The 20,360-nt window shown below is 42.1% G+C and overlaps 1 protein-coding gene across 1 annotated transcript in view; it reads right to left on the reverse strand.

Moving 5' to 3' along the window:
• Positions 1 to 15,104, reverse strand: part of FAM81A (family with sequence similarity 81 member A) — a 66,195-nt gene extending 51,091 nt beyond the window's left edge. The window contains exon 1 of the mRNA XM_064267472.1: positions 14,344 to 15,104. Within this exon, the coding sequence (XP_064123542.1) occupies positions 14,344 to 14,652 (309 nt within the window). The 5' untranslated portion in view covers positions 14,653 to 15,104. The remainder of the gene's footprint in view (positions 1 to 14,343) is intronic.
• Positions 15,105 to 20,360: the final 5,256 nt, after the last annotated feature.

The following is a 20,360-nucleotide window of genomic DNA, read 5'->3' on the forward strand; positions in this document are numbered from 1 at the left end:
TTGTAATCCCTTAGAGGAGCAACATACACAGAATCTGTGAACAGGGTACCCAAAAGAAAGTAACCAAGACGCGTTTACTGACTGATGTGAAAGTCCGAGGGCATCTATAAGAAAGACAAAAAATGAAAGCAGAAGAACTTGAAGATCAGGTGACCGAACACAAGCATGGTCCGTCTCAGAAAATCTTCAAAGGAGTGGTGAAGATAATCAGAACACCCCGATGTTTACTGAGCACATCATATGTATGAGGTACTTGGCAACGTGCTACACACTGACCAAATCCACACAACAGCCCTGTGAGGGAGGTACTCGCTGGCCCCCCAAGTCACAGAGGAGGAAGAGACACAAAGAGCTAAGATGGTATGCCCAAAGTCACACAGGAAGTAAGGTTAGTCAGGACTTGGCCCAGGCTACCTGGCTCCAGGATCTGAGCTCTTCTGGGAAAGAAGATGAAGCATGAGAGAGGAAGACAGAAGGAGAGAGAGACAGAGCGAGAGAGAAACTAGAAAACCAGAGTCCTACGCAGTAGGTTGTTGCTAGCTACCACTGAGTGGGTCCCATGTGCATGGCCTTGTTGTACACTAGACACTGTCTAGGCACTTTAGGTGTGTGAACTCATCTAGTCGTCACAACATCCTACGAAAGGAGGTACTATTATCACCATTTTACAGATGGTGAACTGTAACCCACAGTCACAGTTAATAAGTGACAGAGCTCGGATTTGAACCCCAGGAATCTGGCTCTATGACTGTGCCCTCAGCACTACACTACCTTGCTTTGTTTGTTCTCTGTTTGTCCTTTTATCTCACTTTATGTTTATAATGTATTTTGCTGTGTTTGTTTCCTTTCTCCTTTTCCTTATTTCAACTGGTTTGATCAGGTTCCATTCATTCCTTTCTCCCCTTGTTAACTGGGGGATGCTCCTGGACTTTGCTGTTTCATGAAGGGTTATCTTCCCTCTCCCAGTCCTCATAATTATACACACAGCTCTACTTTAAAAATAACAGAGCCCAATAGTTTCCTTGCCAGGAGGCTCTATTCATGCACAAACCCGTGCCCCCAAATATGAGACGTTCAGCTCCCCTCACTTCTACCCTCTTTTTCCCTTTAATCCGGGGGCTCATCTGGGAGGATTTTACTTTTCTCCTCTCTTGTCCTGCCCCACCCCAACTAGGCTTTGCTAAAATAACTTGATACTTCTGGCTGGGCTATAATTAGAATTTCACTTGCAGAATGTCTCTTCTATGTCAATGATCTTTCCTTCTTTTAGCACTTCTGTTATGGAGACCAGACATTGCTCAACAGACACTGAAATGAAACTATATATGCCTCTTTTTTTTTTTTTTTTAAAGATTATTGATTAGCTTTGCTGCTGCTTCTTTCTATTTTCCCATATTTTGGGGTCTCTGTTCAGATTCATGTGGATTTTGGTTAGAGTCCTTTCTCTAGCATTTTCCTCAGATCAGACACTTGCATGAAAGTCCTTGAATCCCTGCATGTTGATAATCACCCTTCCTTCATCCTAAACAGTGGATGATAAATTGACGAAGTAGAGCTGCTCCTCAGGAGAAAGACATGACAGTCTGCTCCCGTAAACATTATAACCTTAGATACCCTATGGGGCAGTTCTCCCCTGTCCTATAGGGTCGCTATGAGTCAGAATTGACCCAATGGCACATAACAACCCAACAGAATTCTTGGGTTAAAGGCCTTTCCTCTCAGCAGACTTTGAGGTTCCAAAGTTACTGACAAGAAGTCTGAAGCTTCTTGCTCTGTAAGTAACTATTTCTTTATCTCTAGAAGCTTGTAAGATTTTCTCTTCATCTTTGGAGCTCAGGATTTTATCAGAATATACCTAAATGTTCTAAGGGCTGTGCTTGTTCTTCCTCCCTCTGGCTTCTGGGTCCTCTCAGATGTAATGAACTTTTCTCTCTTTGCTCACTGGAGTACCTTAAATGGGTGGTCCTGAATGTACTCAAAGGAGCTTGTGAACAGGAGGTGCAGCCACTGAGAACACAGAGCCCAACCCCAGGTGAGGTGCCAGGAGGAAGTGTCTCTTCATCCTGTTCTTTACAGCTTCCCAGCCCAGAGGCAGCACGGACGGAGCCCACCTCTACAGCCCCTCCTTGCCTTTATGGGGCCCAGGAGTCTCCAACTCCTAAGCCATGGGGTCCAGAACTTCACTCAGGGCTCTCCTGGCTGGGTTTCTGCTGGCTCCCCAGGCTGCCTGCCTGCCTATCCCAGAGTCCAGGAAGGCAGTACTGAAATCAGGGGAAGAGTAGAAACAGGTAGAGTAAACCTCCATCTCTCCATTACCTCTTGCACCAAGCTAGTGATTTTTCTGAGAATAAATCTTACTCCGTATTTACCTGCATATGTATCTATGTGTTACTATTTATTTCTGGAAATTTGGTGATTCTGCGAACTGACAATCTGAGGTCCAATTTGCAAATAAACAGAGAAGCACTCTTAGAGACAATGTAATTATACTTACATAAATTGCTTTTGTGCTCCCTTTTCCCAATTTTTTTTCCCATCTTTCACCATCCTTCCTTTTTTTTTTTTTTTTTGAAAATATACACGCATAAGTCTAGCTTACATATTTTTTTAGGATCTTCCAACTTCCTAGCAAAAAGCAGAAATTAGGAACATGGCCGTTCCATGTTTTCCTTCTTGGAAACTTGGTTGGGGCCACTATGGATGGAGTGACAGTAACAGTGAAAAAGATATTTCCCTTAAAGGAATTTGGAACTGCAAGACCTATCAATTGTTTTCTGTAGTATCCAGCTTTTTCTGAATGAGCCTGCTCTATTAGGAGGAATGTGAACTAGTTACAATCACCTGTGAATGACAAAACATTAGTCATCTGAACACATTCCTGCGAGAAAACTTCAGGTCTGACTAATCTAGTTCTGACACTCTCCCACTGATGAAAAGATGCTTGCTCGCTCGCTCACTCGCTCGCTCACCCTCTCGATCTTGTTGAGATCAATAAAGAGTATTCTTCTTTTTGCATGCAATGCTTCAAACCTTGTTAATCTTAAGGCATAAAATCTGTGGTTCCTGACCTTCTTTGGGATGTGTAAGGGTCACCCAGCTGGCTTGATAAACACATTCCCGGGCCCCACTCTCGGAAAACCAAAGTTAGGGAGTGGGGCCCAGGAGTCTGGGTGTTCAGTAAACACCTGCGAAGTGGTCCACAGACCACACCTGGAGAAATACTACAGTAGATGCTACATGAATAACAAAGGCTAGCACCAATCTTACTTCATTTGGGTTGTTTCACAATTTAAAAAAAAAATCATTAAGCAAAGAGAATGAACAGCAATTCACAAAAGAGAAGCAAATAACACTTCAGCAGCACATTTTCTAAAAGGTTCCATCTTATTAGTAAGCAAAGCAACAGGAAATAAAAATCATACTATCTTCACCTATTAAAGAAGCAAATTTTTTTTAGCCTTATAATGTTTTTTGAAAGCATATAAAAAACCGAAAAGGCACAGCTGGCCCTCCCTGGCACAATGTCCCTGCAGAGTGACACAGCAAAACATAACAGGCTAAAAATGCTCGCAGCCTTTGACCCAGTAGCTCAAGTTCTTAACATTCCATCTTAAGGGAAATCATACGAGAAATGATGAAAATTTATGCACAAAAATGTCTTCATAGTGTGACACACGTAAGGAGTACTTTACGATGTAGCCACAGAGTGCGTTGCTAGGCAACCACTACAAAAAAAAAAAGGTGCATGGAGGGGATTTAAAGACAAGTGAAAAGGTATAATAACATCACACTTAATATTAAGCAAAAAGAAAGAGGACAAAATAAATATACAGCAGGAATCCAGCTACGTATTAAGATGCTTAAAATACAGCTAGGATGTTAACATTTGATTGATCTCTAGGGTGGGAGTACAGTTGGTTCCTTGTTTTTGTCGTCTTTTCCACAACGAGCATACATTACTTTAATAAGGAAAAAAAAAAGTGTTGCTTTAAAATGCTTAGAAATAAGACAGAAAAGCTCTTTTAAATTTCAGAATTCTTATGCAGATGAATAAGGTATTGTATTAGAAGTGCTTTGAATAATACAGAAAAAAATTATACATGAACGTAACACAATATTCATGTTACTGAAAGGATATGTGAAAACAGAAGGCATTAGAGAGCTTATTATTTAAAGGAATTCTATAATGAAGTCTTAGAAAAATAATCTCCCTGTAAAACCAGTATGTGTTCCCTAATTTGTCATGTAGCAATATATCATCACAACAAGTTTACTTTAAAAAGTGGACACCTTTAAGTATCAGCATGTCTCCACTGTTGTCAATTCAATTTAAGAAACGTATTTTTTGCATGCCTACTATGTGCTGTGCACCAAGCCTGCCTACAGAGAGCTCAGTTACAACAGGAAAGGCGGCAAGGTGGAAACTCCACACAGTAAACGTGTTTCGCACAAGCAGAGGAGAGGTCAGCAACCTGGAAAACGTGAGGTCCCGAACCTTCGTTTATTTTTTTTAAGATATGGTCTGTCTTTAAAGAACCTTCTTTCCCAGATACAAGGTCTCTGGGTGGCTCTAACAGTTTATGCACATTTACTAACTGAAAGGTGGGCAGTTGAAACTCACCCAGCAGAGCCATTGAAGAAAGGCCTGGAGACGAGCTTTCATAAAGATTACAGCCAAGAAAACCCTACAGAGCTTAGGTCTACTCTGTAACACATGGGTCACCATGAGCTGGAGTTGACTCGTCGGCAATGGGTTTGTTTTTGAGGTTTTTTTTCCCAAAGACAGCATGGAATAGGGACCCCCAGGAGCCCCGTTGTGCTGAATAATGCTGTTTATGCAAAGATGACAATAACCCACCTCCAGATCTGACATGCTAGTGTTGTCTAGGAAAGACCAGGGAAGAAACAGCTCTCCACGTTTCTCCATTTCCAACTTTTTCTAGGTTTGTGAGAAACTGGAAATGAAAGTGTGACTCTGATATCACTTGGAGAAAGTCCCAACTACAGCAAAAACAACAAAGCAGGGCCTTATTGGGTAGTATTTCCCAACGCGGCATTGACTCTCAGCTTTTTATCTCCACACTGAGACTTAAAGCTCTTCTGAGTTCCAGACTCATTATCAAATTGCCTTGGCATTCCACCTGGATATTTGATGGGCCCTAAAATTCACCAACTCTGGCACAGAAGTCTCCCTAACTCCAACATCCAGGAAGTCCTGACAGCTCCGCCTCCAAAACAAATCCAAAGTCTATGCACTTCTCCTCATCTCCACCATGGCGCCCCAGTCCAGGCCACCATCGCCCTTCTCCTGAGCTATAGCAGTCTCCTGCTTTCATCCTTGCTCTCCACCATGGCGCCCCAGTCCAAGTCACCATCACCCCTCTCCTGAGCTAGGGCAGTCTCCTGCTTTCATCCTTGCTCCCCAGCATGGCGCCCCAGTCCAGGTCACCATCACCCTTCTCCTGAGCTATAGCAGTCTCCTGCTTTCATCCTTGCTCCCCACCATGGTGCCCCAATCCAGGCCACCATCACCCTTCTCCTGAGCTACAGCAGTCTCCTGCTTTCATCCTTGCTGCCCACCATGGTGCCCCAGTCCAGGTCACCATCACCCTTCTCCTGAGCTATAGCGGTCTCCTGCTTTCATCCTTGCTGCCCACCATGGCACCCCAGTCCAGGTCACCATCACCCTTCTCCTGAGCTACAGCAGTCTCCTGCTTTCATCCTTGCTCTCCACCATGGTGCCCCAGTCCAGGTCGCCATCACCCTTCTCCTGAGCTACAGCAGTCTCCTGCTCCCATCCTTGCTCCCCAGGCCTTCTCCACACAGTAGTCAAAGTGATCTTTCTGAAACATAAATCAGTCTGTAAGGTCCACAAGAGCAAGGATTTTCACCTGCTTTATTCATGAATGTATCCCCAGGACCAAGAATGTGAATGAATTATTTAAGTTCCTTTGCTTAAAACTAAATATTGGCTTCTAATTCCAAACTCCAAACCACTCATCAAAAATGCCAGGGCTCATGATCTGTACCCCTGCCCCCCCCGCAAGCTCACAACACTCCAGCCCTGTGGGTCCTCTTTCAGGTCCTCAAGCACTCCAAGCTTCTTCCTGCTTATGGCCCTGGAAGCCGCAGTTCCCTTTTTCTAGAACATTCCCCACCCTGTGCATCACCTCCCCTCCATGCACCTTGGTTTGGCTGGTCTCCTCCTTTGATTCCAGTCTGTCACCCTACCCCCTTAGCACCGTTTCTGAAACAGCCCCAGGATCGCTCTCCACCACATTATCTCATTGACTTCAGGGCACTTGGTAGGCTGACATCACCTTGGTTCCTAAACCTTCACTGCCTATATACCCCCACCAGACTGTGGACTGGGCCTGAGAGCGGGCTTTGTATGCCTGGGTCACTACGGCAGCCCCGGTGCCTCTAGCAATACCCGGCTCTCAGTAACTGAACATTTCATCAATAAATTTCGCTCCATGTTCCAGAATCTGGTCTTCCATGTTGAAAGCTCAGACACTATCTCTAACCTGTGCCTGGAGGCGATCAGATCCTCAAAGATGGATTCAGACAACCTAAAATGTACTGGAGACAGAGACACCAGGACACTAATTTATTAATCTAGATTGAACCACATTCATCAAAGAAACTGAACAAGCATTCAAATTCCACTCAGTTCACCGTCTTCTCCCCCTAGCATCAAGCCACATGGCAAACCAAGTCACAATCAGAAGTTTGGCCTAGTGAGTAGAGTTTAAACAAAATGAATTTGAATGATAACCACCTAAATCCTTCTGCTGATACGCCTGTTAAGTGGGGCCAAGCCACTCAGCTGCAGACTGCAATTCCCTTTGTAAGCAAAATACACAAAGTCCAGTGGTCAAGACTCTCCTCACTAGGCAATGCTGAGTACACGCTGAGCCAAGTTCCTGTCTGTCCCTCCAGGTACGTGTTGACATCATTGTCCACACCTCCGCTTTGATGCCTAGCCCAACTCCACATTCGTCTCTGAGTTGAGAAGACGCCCGTTTGGAAATTATTAAACTAGCAAACTACGTATATTCTGCTCAGTTAGGTGACAGCTTGATACAGCTTCCCATCACCCAACTAGGTCAAAGCAACAATGCCCCCCAAGCCAGTCCAAGCCAGTGGGACATTCTGAAGCCTCAGCGCATGGAAACCAGGAAGTCCTAATGAGCCAGGTGCAGACCCCACTGCCTGGTTTCCCAAAGTCCAGTGAGACACAGCTAAAGTCCTAATGGGACATGGGGGTGCAACCACTTCCCCAATCCATCAAACTGGCATGGAAGGGAAAGCTCACTAACAGGAATAGGGCCGTGGACTGCTTACGAGGACTTGGCTTCAAGGGATTGATAACAGCCTAAACCAAAGACACTATGGATAATCCAGACATGTATAATTCATAGTTGACTACATTACCCTTTTAAATTTATAATGATGACCACAATTTGTGGACAGTTTCTGAGAAATAAATAATTGATAATGCACTCCACATTACAATGTGAACTGCTAATGGAGACAACGGGCGGGGATGGATTTAAAACAATAGACACCTTCATTCAACATTTATAAGCACCTACTGTGTACAAGTACCTAAGAGTCATTTGTTTCGACATTGCAATCTGCTGACAGAATATGGGCAATAATTACAGGGGTCCCGGAAAGGACGAGGACCCTGGAGCCTTTGATTATGAAACATTTATAATTGAGATCCTACTATGTGCTAGAGCCCTGGTGGTGCAGTGGTTAAGAGCTTGGCTGCTAACCAAAATCTACGAGCTGCTCCTTGGAAACCCTATGCGGCAGTTATACTCTGTCCTATAAGGTCACTATGAGTCAGAATTGACTTCATGGCATGGGGTTTTGGGTTTTGACTATGAGCTATACACTGTGGTAGGTGCTAGCTCTTGAGGAGATTCTGAGGTTCACATAAGCTAGTGGTTTGATGATATGGATACTTTACTTTCTTCCTGTTTATAACTGTGTTCACATCCACATAACAGAGAGTCAGAAAGGCTTATCTAGGCCCATGTGTCAAGGTGTAGTTTCCATTTAGCTCAACTTGACTAGCTCTAGTGGGATCCTGGAGTAAGCCTTACCAACTGACTGTGGCTTCACCATTAGCTTTGGAATCAAAAATCCCCCGCAGGGATAGACTGCCACAAAACAAACACCCAGGAAATGCTCACTGAGTGAACCGAAAAACAAGCTTAAACCAGTAATAAAAATAATAAAAGGCCAAGAAATTACATAAGAAATTTATCAAGAATCTACACGTAGAAAATACTTTCTTCACGTTATTTAAATATAATTTGAATATCATCATGCCTCTTTGCTTTAAATATACAAATATTGCCTTTTGCATAATATCCACACTCCCAAATTTTATATTATTTATAAATAAAGACTTTCTTTTAGTGTTTTTAGATTTTTATTCTATGCCATGATTTCATTTTAATAGAGTTTGGCTACAATATGGCAATTTTGATGTCTCACCAAGCATCCTAATTTTGGTTATGTTTGGGTAGACCTGCTTAGGCTCATAATATACATAACACCATATAATAAGTGTTTCATATCAGAATCTATTACATTTCCAAATATCCTTACTATTATTTTATTATGATGGGTAGTTATTTAAAAAATAAAAGTGCAAATAAATTTTTTGCCAAAATTAGATTTTACTCACTTTTCCCTCTCTGCAACAGAAATTATTGTATTATTCTCAAAACTGCACACTCCAAAAATATATGTATATGGAAAGAATGTTGTCTGGTTAAAGCAAAAATAATCACTACATAAAACGCACTTCAGATTTGTTGGAAAAACTGCAGAGTTGAAATTACCTTAAAACTCACTGCATTGTACATTACTCAAAAATCATCTTAAAGAAACAAGTTTGGGGAAACAATAATTAGTAGAAGCTGAAATGATGGATGGCTTTGGATTCCTAGGTATGGTTGCTAACAACCCTAATTATCTAAGACGTTCAGGCGAACTCGCATCCAAGGAATGATGGGGCAGGAGAGATCTCAGAACTAAAGCTAGAATTACTCAGTTTTATAAATGAGTTCTTCCGGAAGGTGAAAAAATACTCAGAAAGCAAAGAAGGGCTAAACAGGACAGCCTGATGTATTTGAAAATTGGTTGCCTAAGATCAGTGTTCTAGAAGAGCTTCCAAAGGGCAAAGCAGAAAAGTGAAAGGAGCAATTTTTGGAGTTGAACAACGAAAATTCAGTCTCAGCACTGCCACTTACTGGACTTGAGACCTCAGGCAAGCCCCCTTCACCTTCCTGGGCCTTTGGTACCTCCCTGGGAAGGACACAGTTTACACAGATGACCTCTAAGGTCCCTTCTTGTCCTTTTTGTTTCCAACAGTTCTGCAACTGTTTCCTCTGGGAGCCAGGCATTTATTCACTCAGTCAGCGCCTGGCATTGTGTCCCACACATTGTGCTGGAGAATGCAGAGGTGAGTAAGACGAAATTCCTTTCTGTGGAGAGCTCACAATCCATGGGGGAGCAGACTTGAAAAGGGACAGTGTCAATCCCAGTCAGAACTGCTATGTTGGCAGGCGCACGTGCTGGGTGTTAGGGATACATCGTTGTTGTTGTTAGGTGCTGTCAAGTCACTTCCAACTCATAGCAATCCTATGTACAACAGAACGAAACTGCCCGGTCCTGTGCCATCCTTACAATTAACATGTCCAAAGTACATGAGATGAAATCTCTCCATCCTCACTTCTAAGAAGCATTCTGGCTGTACTTCTTCCAAGACAGATGTGTTCATTCGGCTGTCTATAGTATATTCAATAGTCTTCACCAAGGCCATAATTCAAAGGCACCAATTCTTCTTCAGTCTTTCTTTTTCATTGTTCAGCTTTCACATGCATATGAGGCAACTGCAAAAACCCTGGCTTGGGTCAGGCACACTTAGTCTTCAGGGTGACATTACACACACACACATACACCTGATGCCGTTGAGTCAATTCCAACTCATAGCGACCCTATGGGACAGAGTAAAACTACCTCATAGGATTTCTGAGGAATGGCTGGTGGATTCGAACTGCCAATCTTTTGGTTAGCAGCCGCAACTCTTAACCCCTGCACCACCAGGTTTCCACGGTGACTCTAGGGAAAGGAGCTTGGGGAAAGGGAGGAACTGGCAGGGATAGCTTTCTAGAATGAAAAAAAGGAACTACTAAACAGCATTGAGGGTTCAGCTGAGGTTGAAGACTGCATATTTAAAATGGTTTTGATTGTTAGATTAGTACATAAACCACCAGTTGCCGTTGAGTCAATTCCAAATCATGGCGACCCCATGTGTGTCAGAGCAGAATTGTACTCCACAGAGTTTTCAGTGGCTGATTTTTTGAAAGTAGATCAACCAGGCCCTTCTTCGGAGGCACCTCTGGGTAGACTTGAACCTCCAGCCTTTCGGTTAGCAGCCCTCTGTGTTAACCATTTGCACCACCCATGGACTAGTACACAAAAAAAAATCACAGCAGCTACCAAAAGGGAAATTTTATCCCCGGATCCCATGATTGTGGGTAAAGCACTATCACCTCTTACACTGACAGGAGAAATTCAGCCCAGGGTTTTCTAGAGATAGAGATACGCTCTGCTTTTACCTGAGGGAGACAGTAACGCCAGAATAGATTGCCTCCCGTCTCTAGTCTATCCATCTACATGAGCAAAGGGAAACGGGGGTCACAGAGAGAATGGGGAGTCACCCTGTTCTCTATCCTCAAACACATGCGTGTTCATGCTTTTTTATGACATAGTTCCTTGTCACTGGTTGAAGGGATCTCCCTATCCCAGGTCACTTTGATCTTATCTGTCTCCCTCTCTATACTTGGGTGCAGCAGCCAAATGCCTCTATCAGCCCCCTAATAGGTCTCCAACCCTTTTCAAAATTAAGGTCTTTACTAGGAGAAACAGCATGCAGGGAGAAGCGGGGTGGATGAGAACTCTCTGTACTTCCCGTACAGTTTTTTTCTGTAAAACTAAAATAAAGTCTATTAGAAATGGAAAAGAATTGAAATCTTTAAGTCGGGGTTCTTTAATTTTGCAAAGTTGCCAACTTGGGGTTGCCAAGTTATTCAGTCTCTGAGATAAAGTGTTTTAGCACCCAAATATAAAACTGGAAAGATCATTCTAAATATAGACACCACCTTCCAAACACAAGTGAAATATCTACGGCAATCTCTTAATCTTTCTGTGGCCCTCTGATGTCACTAGGGTTTTTTGTTTTTTTAAAACTTTTTATTGTTGCTTAGGTTAAAGTTTACAGAGCAAATGAGTTTCCCAATCAACAATTTATACACAGCTTGTTTCACGACATTGGCTGCAGTCCCCTCAATGTGGCAGCACTCTCCCCACTTCCTCCCTGGGTTCCCCGTGTCCATTCACCCAGTTTTCCTGCCCCTATCATCCTTCTGAACAGTGCTTTCTGGCAAATACTGCCCTCTAGGTCTCGTATAGTTGATTGTTCTGAGGTGTACATTCCTCACTGGTGTTATTGTTCATTTTATAGGACTGTCTATTGTATGGCTATAATGTGATCTCTGGCAGTGATTTCAGTTCCAAGTTTGAAGGGTCATAGTCTTGGGGGTTCCACCAGTCTCTATAAGACCAGTAAATCTGGTCTTATTTATGAGTTTGAATTTTGTTCTACATTTCCCTCCCACTCTGTCCTACTATTGTGGTCCTGGTCAGAGATGGCAGTACTGGTAGCTGGGCACCATCTAGTTTTTCTGGTCTCAGGCTAGTAGAGACCGTGGTTCATGTGGTCCATTAGTCCTTTGGACTAATTGTTTCCTTGAATCTTTGGTTTTCTTCACTTTATTTCGCTCCAGACAGGAAGGGACCAATTGTTATACCTTAGATGGCCACTCTCAAACTTTTAAGACCCAAATTGGTACTCACCAAGGTAGGATGTAGAACACTGTCTGTATGGATTATGATATGCCAATTAACCTAGATGTCCCCCGAGACTGTGGTCCCTAGCCCCCGATCGCAGTATCTCAGTCCCAGGAGGTGTATGGTTATGGCTAAGAAGTTTTCATTTTTGGGTCCCCTGTGCACACTGTTGCATGCATTGGTATATTTGCAGCATGTGCACATATGTATTTACCTGGATATACTTCCACATGCCCTCCCATCTCTGTTCAGCTTACATATCTACCTACGTATCATCCCATACTCTATTGTTTGTTATTACTGTTGTTTCGGGATTGTAAGTCACTACAGTTCTTTGCGTGTAGGCAATTAAACCTGACTCTAGCTAACTTAGGAGAAAACACAGAATTTCTTGGAGGGATATAAGGGAGAGGCACACACAATCAACAGGGCAGCTGGGGCTCCAGACGGAGAGAAAACACAAGCAAGGCTATGTGAGAATGTCAATAACCATGCAGTAGGCTTGGCTGATAACCAAAAGGTCAGCAGTTTGAATCCACCAGCCACTCCTTGGAAACCCTATGGGGCAGTTCTACTATGGGGTCACTATGAGTTGAAATTGTCTCCACAGCAACAGGTTTGGTTTTGGTTTAGAACAAGACCAAAAGGCACAAGCTAAGTGAGAGTTACCAAAAATGGAAATGAACTAGGTCAACAGTAGCAATAAGAGAGCTGGAGTAGCTATACTGATATCAGACAAAATAAACTTTAAGACAAGAAATATTACTGGAGACAAAGAGGAATATTTTACAATGATAAAAGTTAGGAAGATATAGAGGAGACTGGCTCCTGGCTAAAAACTATGTGTGATTTTTCAGGCCTGACTATGGCAATAACAAAGGCTTCACTTAGCAGGCTTCAGGGGGAAAGCTGCCCTCCCCAATCCGAGTTGGGCAAAAGAATAGACATTTCACCAAAAGAAGACCTACACACAGCCAATAAGCAAGTGAAAAGGTACTCCACATCACTAGCCATTAGGGAAATGTGGACTAAAACCTTAATGAGATATCACCACACATCCACCGAAACGGCTATCAGAAAGACGGAGAATACCGAGAGCTGGTGAGGGTGTGGAGAAATCAGAAACTTCATACTTTACTGGTAAGACTGTAAATGGTATAGCCATTTTAGAAAGCTGCTTTGGCAGTGTCGTAAAAAGTTAAACGTAAGCATACCGTAAGACCAGCAGTTCTACTCCTAGGAATTTACCCAAGGAAAATAAAACGTATGTCCACACAAATATACGTGCTGAACCTCAAAAAGATCATGCTAAGTGAAAGGAGCCAGATGCCAAAGGCTTTGTGTTCTATGATTCCATTTATACGAAATGTCCAGAAAAGGCCAGTTTATAGAGACAGGGAGCAGATTACAGGTTATCTGGGGCTGGGGTGGCAGTAGCGATTGACTACAAACCGGCTCATGTAAAGTGGGGGGCTGGAGTGATGAAAATGTGCTAACACTGAATTGTGTTGATGATCAGACAAGTCTATAAACTTGCTAAAAATCACTGAATCATGCACTTACAAGGGGCGAATTTTGTGGCATTTAAATTATACCACAGTCAGGCAGTTAAAAAATAAACATAAATTTGATAATAAAAAAAAGAAAGAAATGAAGTTTAATTTCAGAAACCATAATTAAAATACGATTCCCATGACTTAAAGATTTTTCTTAATCTAGTCATATATCTTTTTATTCATAGATTTAAAAATTACACGGGAAGGGTATTAGCATTGTACAGCCAGGGGAGCCCAGGCCCTAAGTGTTTATGCTTTCTGAACTAAACCGTACAGGCCCTACGATTGCTCGATAAACAGCAGTAAACTCAGAATTTAGTAAATTCTAAAAGTAGACAATATTGGTCTTTTATCGAGCAGATTTCAGAGAAAAATAGGGAAATGAAAGGGGTGTCTAAGAAGCAATTCAAATACCTAGATCATTAGAATAACAAACCGTGTTATAAATAATCATTATGACCTAGAAATATTTAATCTGAAGCAGCAAAGGCTGACCCAGTAATTGATTTAATAGCTGTCTTCAGAGATATGAAGGGTTTCACAGCAAAGCTATTTGGCTTGTTCTTTTCTCTCCATTGAGAGCCAAACAAAGCAAAGCGGATTTAATAATCAGCAAGGTAAATTTAGACTAAACACAAATAACACCAACAGTGGCTGCCATCAAATGCTGAAATAAACTTAACTAGGATGTTTGTGCAAGCTGTTTCCTTGGCGATCATTAAGAACAGAAAAGACAGACAGCTCTGGTCTAAAACCACGAGCGCCTGAGAGGTGGGAAGGAGACTCGGTGACCCCCCAGCACGGGTCAAAGCCGTGGGAAGGAGCAGTGCACTTGACCCCCACGCCCTACCTCAATATCCCGATTGAGCTGCTTCACTATGGCGGTTATGTTCCTGATGTGCTCCTCCAAAAACAGCCTGGCCAGCCGGTCACCTCCTCCTTTGTTCTGCATCTTCTGCAGGCTGTTGACAATGTCGTCTTTAATCCGGAAGGCGTGTTCCACGAGGGCGGCGGTAGTTTTCTCGTGGCAGAGGATCCTGTCTTCCAGCTGCTCCACTAGACTCACGGATGAGTAGGGTGCCATGGTCAGAGACTGGCTGTGACGGGGCATGGTTCTAACTCGCCTGCAGAAGGGAACCACGTCATGAGGGTGGCTCATTGGGGGAAAGAAAATTAAAGCCAGATTCAAGTTTCCCAGAGATGATAATACAAATTATCTGTCCCTACAAGCTAAATGGGTTTCTGCCCAAAAGAGCTTTCTTCATGAACCAGGTAACATCTGTAAACAATCGTGCCCAGAGACCCCAACGTGCTGGTCCCAGGCTCCAAGACCTCCAGGAACAGAAGGCTGTCAGAATTCAGCATGCCGAGATGTTTTCCCAGTACAGGCTGTGTTTTCAAGATCAAGCTTATTAACAAGGTCTCCTAACACGCCCTCCTTCTCCTCCCTCCCTCTAAAGCAGTAGTTAGAAACTCAAATGCCTACAGGGGTCAGGCAGGTGACATCAACAAGAGAAGCACATAGCCTACGGTACAATAGGGAGTGGTGGAGACTTTGGAGAATTGGAAAGGACGCTCCCCAGTTAAGGGGAGCCACTCAATTCAGCTCCACCCATGAGTGACCATCTGGAGATACAGGTCAATTTTTTCCAAATCTTCTGATATTTCAAGAAAAAAAAGCCAGGAAATCCAGACTTGTGTATGAAATCGCCTGATTTTTAAATGTTGGCAACGTATTTAAAAAGTGTTTACGATCATACAGGCCAAGCAGTGTACTTCTGTGAGTCGGTTTTGGTCTACAGACTCTCAATTTGCACCTTCTGATTTAAAAGACTTCACAGGGATTATTAGCCTCGCGGCCTCCAGTTGTGTCTTACTGTTAACGGGAAGTGCAATTCAACAGCACCTCTCGGGCTCACTGAGTGGACCACAGCCTCCTACAAGTTAGAAGCTGGGAAATGGACACAATACTTTTCTTGCCCTTGAACAAAACCATTCTTGAATAATGTAACAGCCACAAGGCTTCATTTACTATAACCATCACACCCACTAGCAGCCCTCATGGGATTGGTGGAAAGGAAAAGTATACCTTAGATGCATATTTTCCATATATTATACCTTTCCTCGGTGACAAGAGAAGGAAATACAGTGCTCCGTTGGGCCATTTTCTTTTTAATAATTCACATCTGTTGGGAAAAAAAGCATTAAATTATTTAACAGTTTATATCTAGAACTTAAATGACCTCAAAGGCTCATTATTAAGTTACTAAGCAAATGGCAAATTATGTTGACACATGGATCAGTTATATTGTTAAATGCCTTACATCTTATCTGTTAAATATACAGCAAATGTTTCCAAATAAGGGGGCAAGAATGGAGCAAAATCAAAACGCTTCTGAAGTTAACATTGCTAAGTCTTACTAGACAGATCAAGAAGGACAATTAAGTGGCATTTCCTAAAGTTTCCTCACTCCTATGCCTACCTCTCAAACTCGATAAACCAACAAGATAGTTTCTCTAGCAGGCTCATTCAATCTTGAACTTCTCTTGAAGTTCTGCAGAAAACTACCTTAAGTAAATGTAATCACAACAAATTTAGTAAATTCCATAGCAAAATTAAGAGCACTTGCTCCTAAATTAATCTTAAATAAAACAACGCATGATCGATGTGATACGATTTGGGGAAAGCTATCTAGCCACTAAGAGAATGAGAATGATATTTGCATTAGAACTTTAAAGCTTTATTATAAGGTATAATCATTCATATTACATCTTGCACCTAAAGAATATTTTGATCATCACAGCTGATAAGAAACCTGAACAAAACCACAGGGTCTTCTACATTATTTCATTACCGAGGTTTCTCATCCCTGTTGTTAATTGCCTTAAAACAATGAATGCCTAGTAACTGTGATCTGATTGAGTAATTAGTCCTCATTCAGATGCTATATTCAGAATGCATTTCTGAGTGAAGCCATTGTTTTGGCATCATCTTGCCAGTGTTTTATTTTTAGAGTTTCAAAATGTGAACATTTCACTTTCCTAGACAAAGGATTCTGAATCTCAAACAAATTACATTTAAGAAAAAAAGTAAATCATGCCAAACAAGCTATGATGCCCAAAGAGTTCTTAAGTATCTTAGCTAACAATTCCTGCCGTGTAGTCTAAAAATTAGGCTAGGGGAAACAGGCTATTATTTAGAATTAAAGAATCACAAAATTTTAAGTCATAAGACATCTTAGTTGAGATACGAACCCACAAAACAGCCCAAATTAAGAAACAGCGTTCAGCCACTAACTGAAAGGTTGATGGTTCAAATCTATCCAGAGATGCCTTGGAAGAAAGTCCTGGGGATCTACTTCTAAAAGGCCACAGCCCTGGAAACTCTATGGAGCACAGTACTACCCTGCACACAAGGGGTCACCAAGGCTCAGAATTCATGACAACTTGTGTGTGTTGTTTTTATTAATTTTATTTATTTTGTTGTTGTTGAAAATATACACCAAAACAGTTACTGCATGTACAATTCAGGGACACTGATTACATTCTTGAGTGGTGCAGCCATTCTCACCCTCCCTTTCTGAGTTTTTCCTCCTCCATTAGCATAAACTCACTGCCCCCAAGGTTCCTATTTAGTGTTTTGAGGTGCTGTTGTCAATTTGATCCCATACAGTTTTGTTTTGTTTTATTATGTAGTCAAGTAACCTCAATAGGTAAGACAAAAATCCCTTCCCTCAAGGGCTCCACAGCCTACAGAGGAAGGCAGGCATCTAAACCAACCGTAAAACAATGGGATAAGTGGCAAACAGTATGAACAAAAACACATGAGGAGAACAAAAGGAAAGGGGCAAATTTTTCCTGGGTAGCAGCTAGGTCAGGGAAGAATTGATGAGAATGAATAGGATTTCCCAAAATAGAGAATAGAGGCTGGAATGGAGACTAGAGAATGGTCTTGTTCACATCTCCTCAACATGCCAACCCTACCTCTCTACGTCCTTTACTCTCAACATACTATGGCCATACCTTACCAAACATTGGAGCCCTGGTGGTACAGTGGTTAAGAGCTCAGCTGCTAACCAAAAGGTCAGCAGTTCGAATCCACCAGCCACTCCTTGGAAACCTTGTGCGGCAGTTCTACTGTCTCCTGTTGGGTTGCTATGCGTTGGAATCAAGTCGATGGCAAAGGGTTGATTTTTGGTTGGTTACCATATGCACCTGCTCCAGCCAACTCTTAAGTATTCCCACCGCCTCCCCCACCCCCACCACCATCCTGGAATATGCCATGCATTCTAGAGCCATCATACCTCTGCTCATATGCACTGTAGGAAATGCCCTTCCCAGCCCTGCCTGCCTAGAAAACTCCTGTTATCCTTTAAGGCCCCACCAGCCTCTCAACAGAATAAAATGTTTTCTATTTCTTCACTTGTCTATTCCTGCATGTTTTATGGTATTCATCACATTCTACTATGTTTAGTAGTTTACTGGTCTGCCTCCCCCACTAAACTCCTGTTCCTGAAGGGCACTTTCAAATCTTAATAGACGTAGAGATGACACAGAAGACCCCACACATGTTTGCTAATGACTGAATGACTGGTATTCCAGGATCAGAAACTGTAAGACTAAAAGCACTGGAGAATATGGTTTAGTTAAAAAGTTTATTTCTTTACTGACAGTGCATCCCAAACATTAGACACTCAAATAATATCTGTGAATGAATGGAAACTTTTGGAATCCTCTTCTCCGAAGTCATTTCATCCATCTGGAATTATCCTGTTTGAGCCCAACAACATCCACTTTCTGAAAGAGGAGTCTATATACCACTGATTGTCTGGGATTGTTTCTTCAGTAACAAACCATCCTATTATCGAGTGCCTATGCACTCCCCTGGGCATTTCATATGGCATGAGTTCACAACACACATTGATGTCTCTTCAGAAATGGTGCCTTTTCATGAGTGTGGTGAGGATTTGTTCATCTGTCAGATCGCTTGGTTTGCTAATATCATGAAGAGCAGCCAGAAGTACCATTTGAAAATTCTTTGCCAGAGCAATGAGATCTACATTCCAGATCAATAAGGATTAAAAATAAATAAACCACTGGATTATATAACTTCTCAAAGATCATTTCCAGATCTCCCCATTGTTGATTATGGCTTAGCTGCCTGAGATTCTCATTGCCTGTACATTTATAAATCTTCTCTCTGATACCGAAAGTGGGTCTACAACTGTATTAGTCAGGTCTGAGTTGTATGCTCTTTTGATTGTGCCATGTTATAAGAACCAATCTCCAGTTTATAAATTTTTTAAAAATCAAAGAAATTAGGGGAAGGGACAGGCAGGGAAACTAAGGAGTGAAGTCCTGAAAGAAATAAGAAAAAGTAAAATCATAATGCCCCAAATATACAATGTATCAATAGAAATTGGGGATTTGCACTAGAGTAAAAAGAAATCGTATTATCTAAACCAAAATAATTCTTTGTGATTATGAGAATTCTGTGAAGAAGAGAGAAGCTAAAAGGAAGTAGACTTACATATATATGTACGAATATGTGATATTTTAATGACAAAAGAGGCTAATATAAACCAAGTATTACATTCGTACTAGTAATGTGACATTGGGTAGAAGAAACACCTACTATATCATTTTAATGTAAAATGATACATGAATTTAATAAAATAAAATGGCAATTTTTACTAAAAAATTAAATACCAATCATGTAAGTTAATAATTCTTCAGTTTATCACTAAAATATAGTACGGATGTGTTCTGTTGGAGTGTCAGAATAAAAGAAATAGTCAAATCATTTATGAATAAAGTGGTTATAATTTGGCAGTGGAAAAAAAAAAAAAGCTAATTTCCTTATAGTTAAAAATAGAGTCAAAGGCTAAAGTGTGGGAACAGCTGAAGACGCATCAGAAGAGACAGATGGGAGTTGCTCTCTATCTCATCTCCAAGGCCACGCTCAGGACTTTGGACTTTATCCTGGGGACAGTTTCTTAGTTATCTGGTGCTGCTATAACGGAAATACCACAAGTGGATGGCCTTAACAAACACAAATTTATTCTCTCACAGTCTAGGAGACTAGAAGTCTGAATTCAGGACGCCGGCTCTGGGGGAAGGCTTTCTCTCTGTTGGCTCTGGTGTAAGGTCTTTATTCCTTGGCCATTTGGTGATCTTCATGTGGTATAACGCCTATCTTCTCTTATCTCTGTTCTGCTTGTTTAATCTCTTTTACGTTTCAAAAGACGTTGACTCAAAACACAGCCTCCACTAACCTCATCTCATTAACGTCACAAAGACAACCCATTTCCAATGGGATTACAACCATATGCATAAAACCAAAAACCCATTGCCATTGAGTCTATTCCAACTCATAGTGACCCTATAGGACAGAGAACTGCCCCACAGAGTTTCCAAGGAGTGCCTGGTGAATTCGAACTGCCAGCCTTCTGGTTAGCAGCTGTAGCACTTAACCTCTACACCATGAGGTTTTCCACCACAGACATAGAGGTTAGGATTTATAACACATATTTTTGGGGGACATAATTCAATCCATAACAGGCAGTGGGAGTACCCAGGCAGGCAGAAGTCAGAGGAGGGGACAGTCCCAGCAGTAGATGCAAGCCTAAAACACCACGTGCTAGATCAGGAATTTAGCCAGCCAAGGGATGGGGCCCAGCCTGGGAAGGAGGAAGAGACTGACAATTCACCTGACCAGTCGCTGTCCAGTCGATTCCGACTCATGGTGACTCCGTGTGCGTCAGAGTAGAGCTGTGCTCCGAAGGGTTTTCAATGACTGATTTTCCAGACGTAGGTCACCAGGTCTTCCTTTGGAGGCACCTCTGGGTAGACTCTAATCACCAACCT

This window comes from Loxodonta africana, chromosome 13 (genome assembly GCF_030014295.1).
Source record: "Loxodonta africana isolate mLoxAfr1 chromosome 13, mLoxAfr1.hap2, whole genome shotgun sequence".
NCBI classification, from domain to species: domain Eukaryota; kingdom Metazoa; phylum Chordata; class Mammalia; order Proboscidea; family Elephantidae; genus Loxodonta; species Loxodonta africana.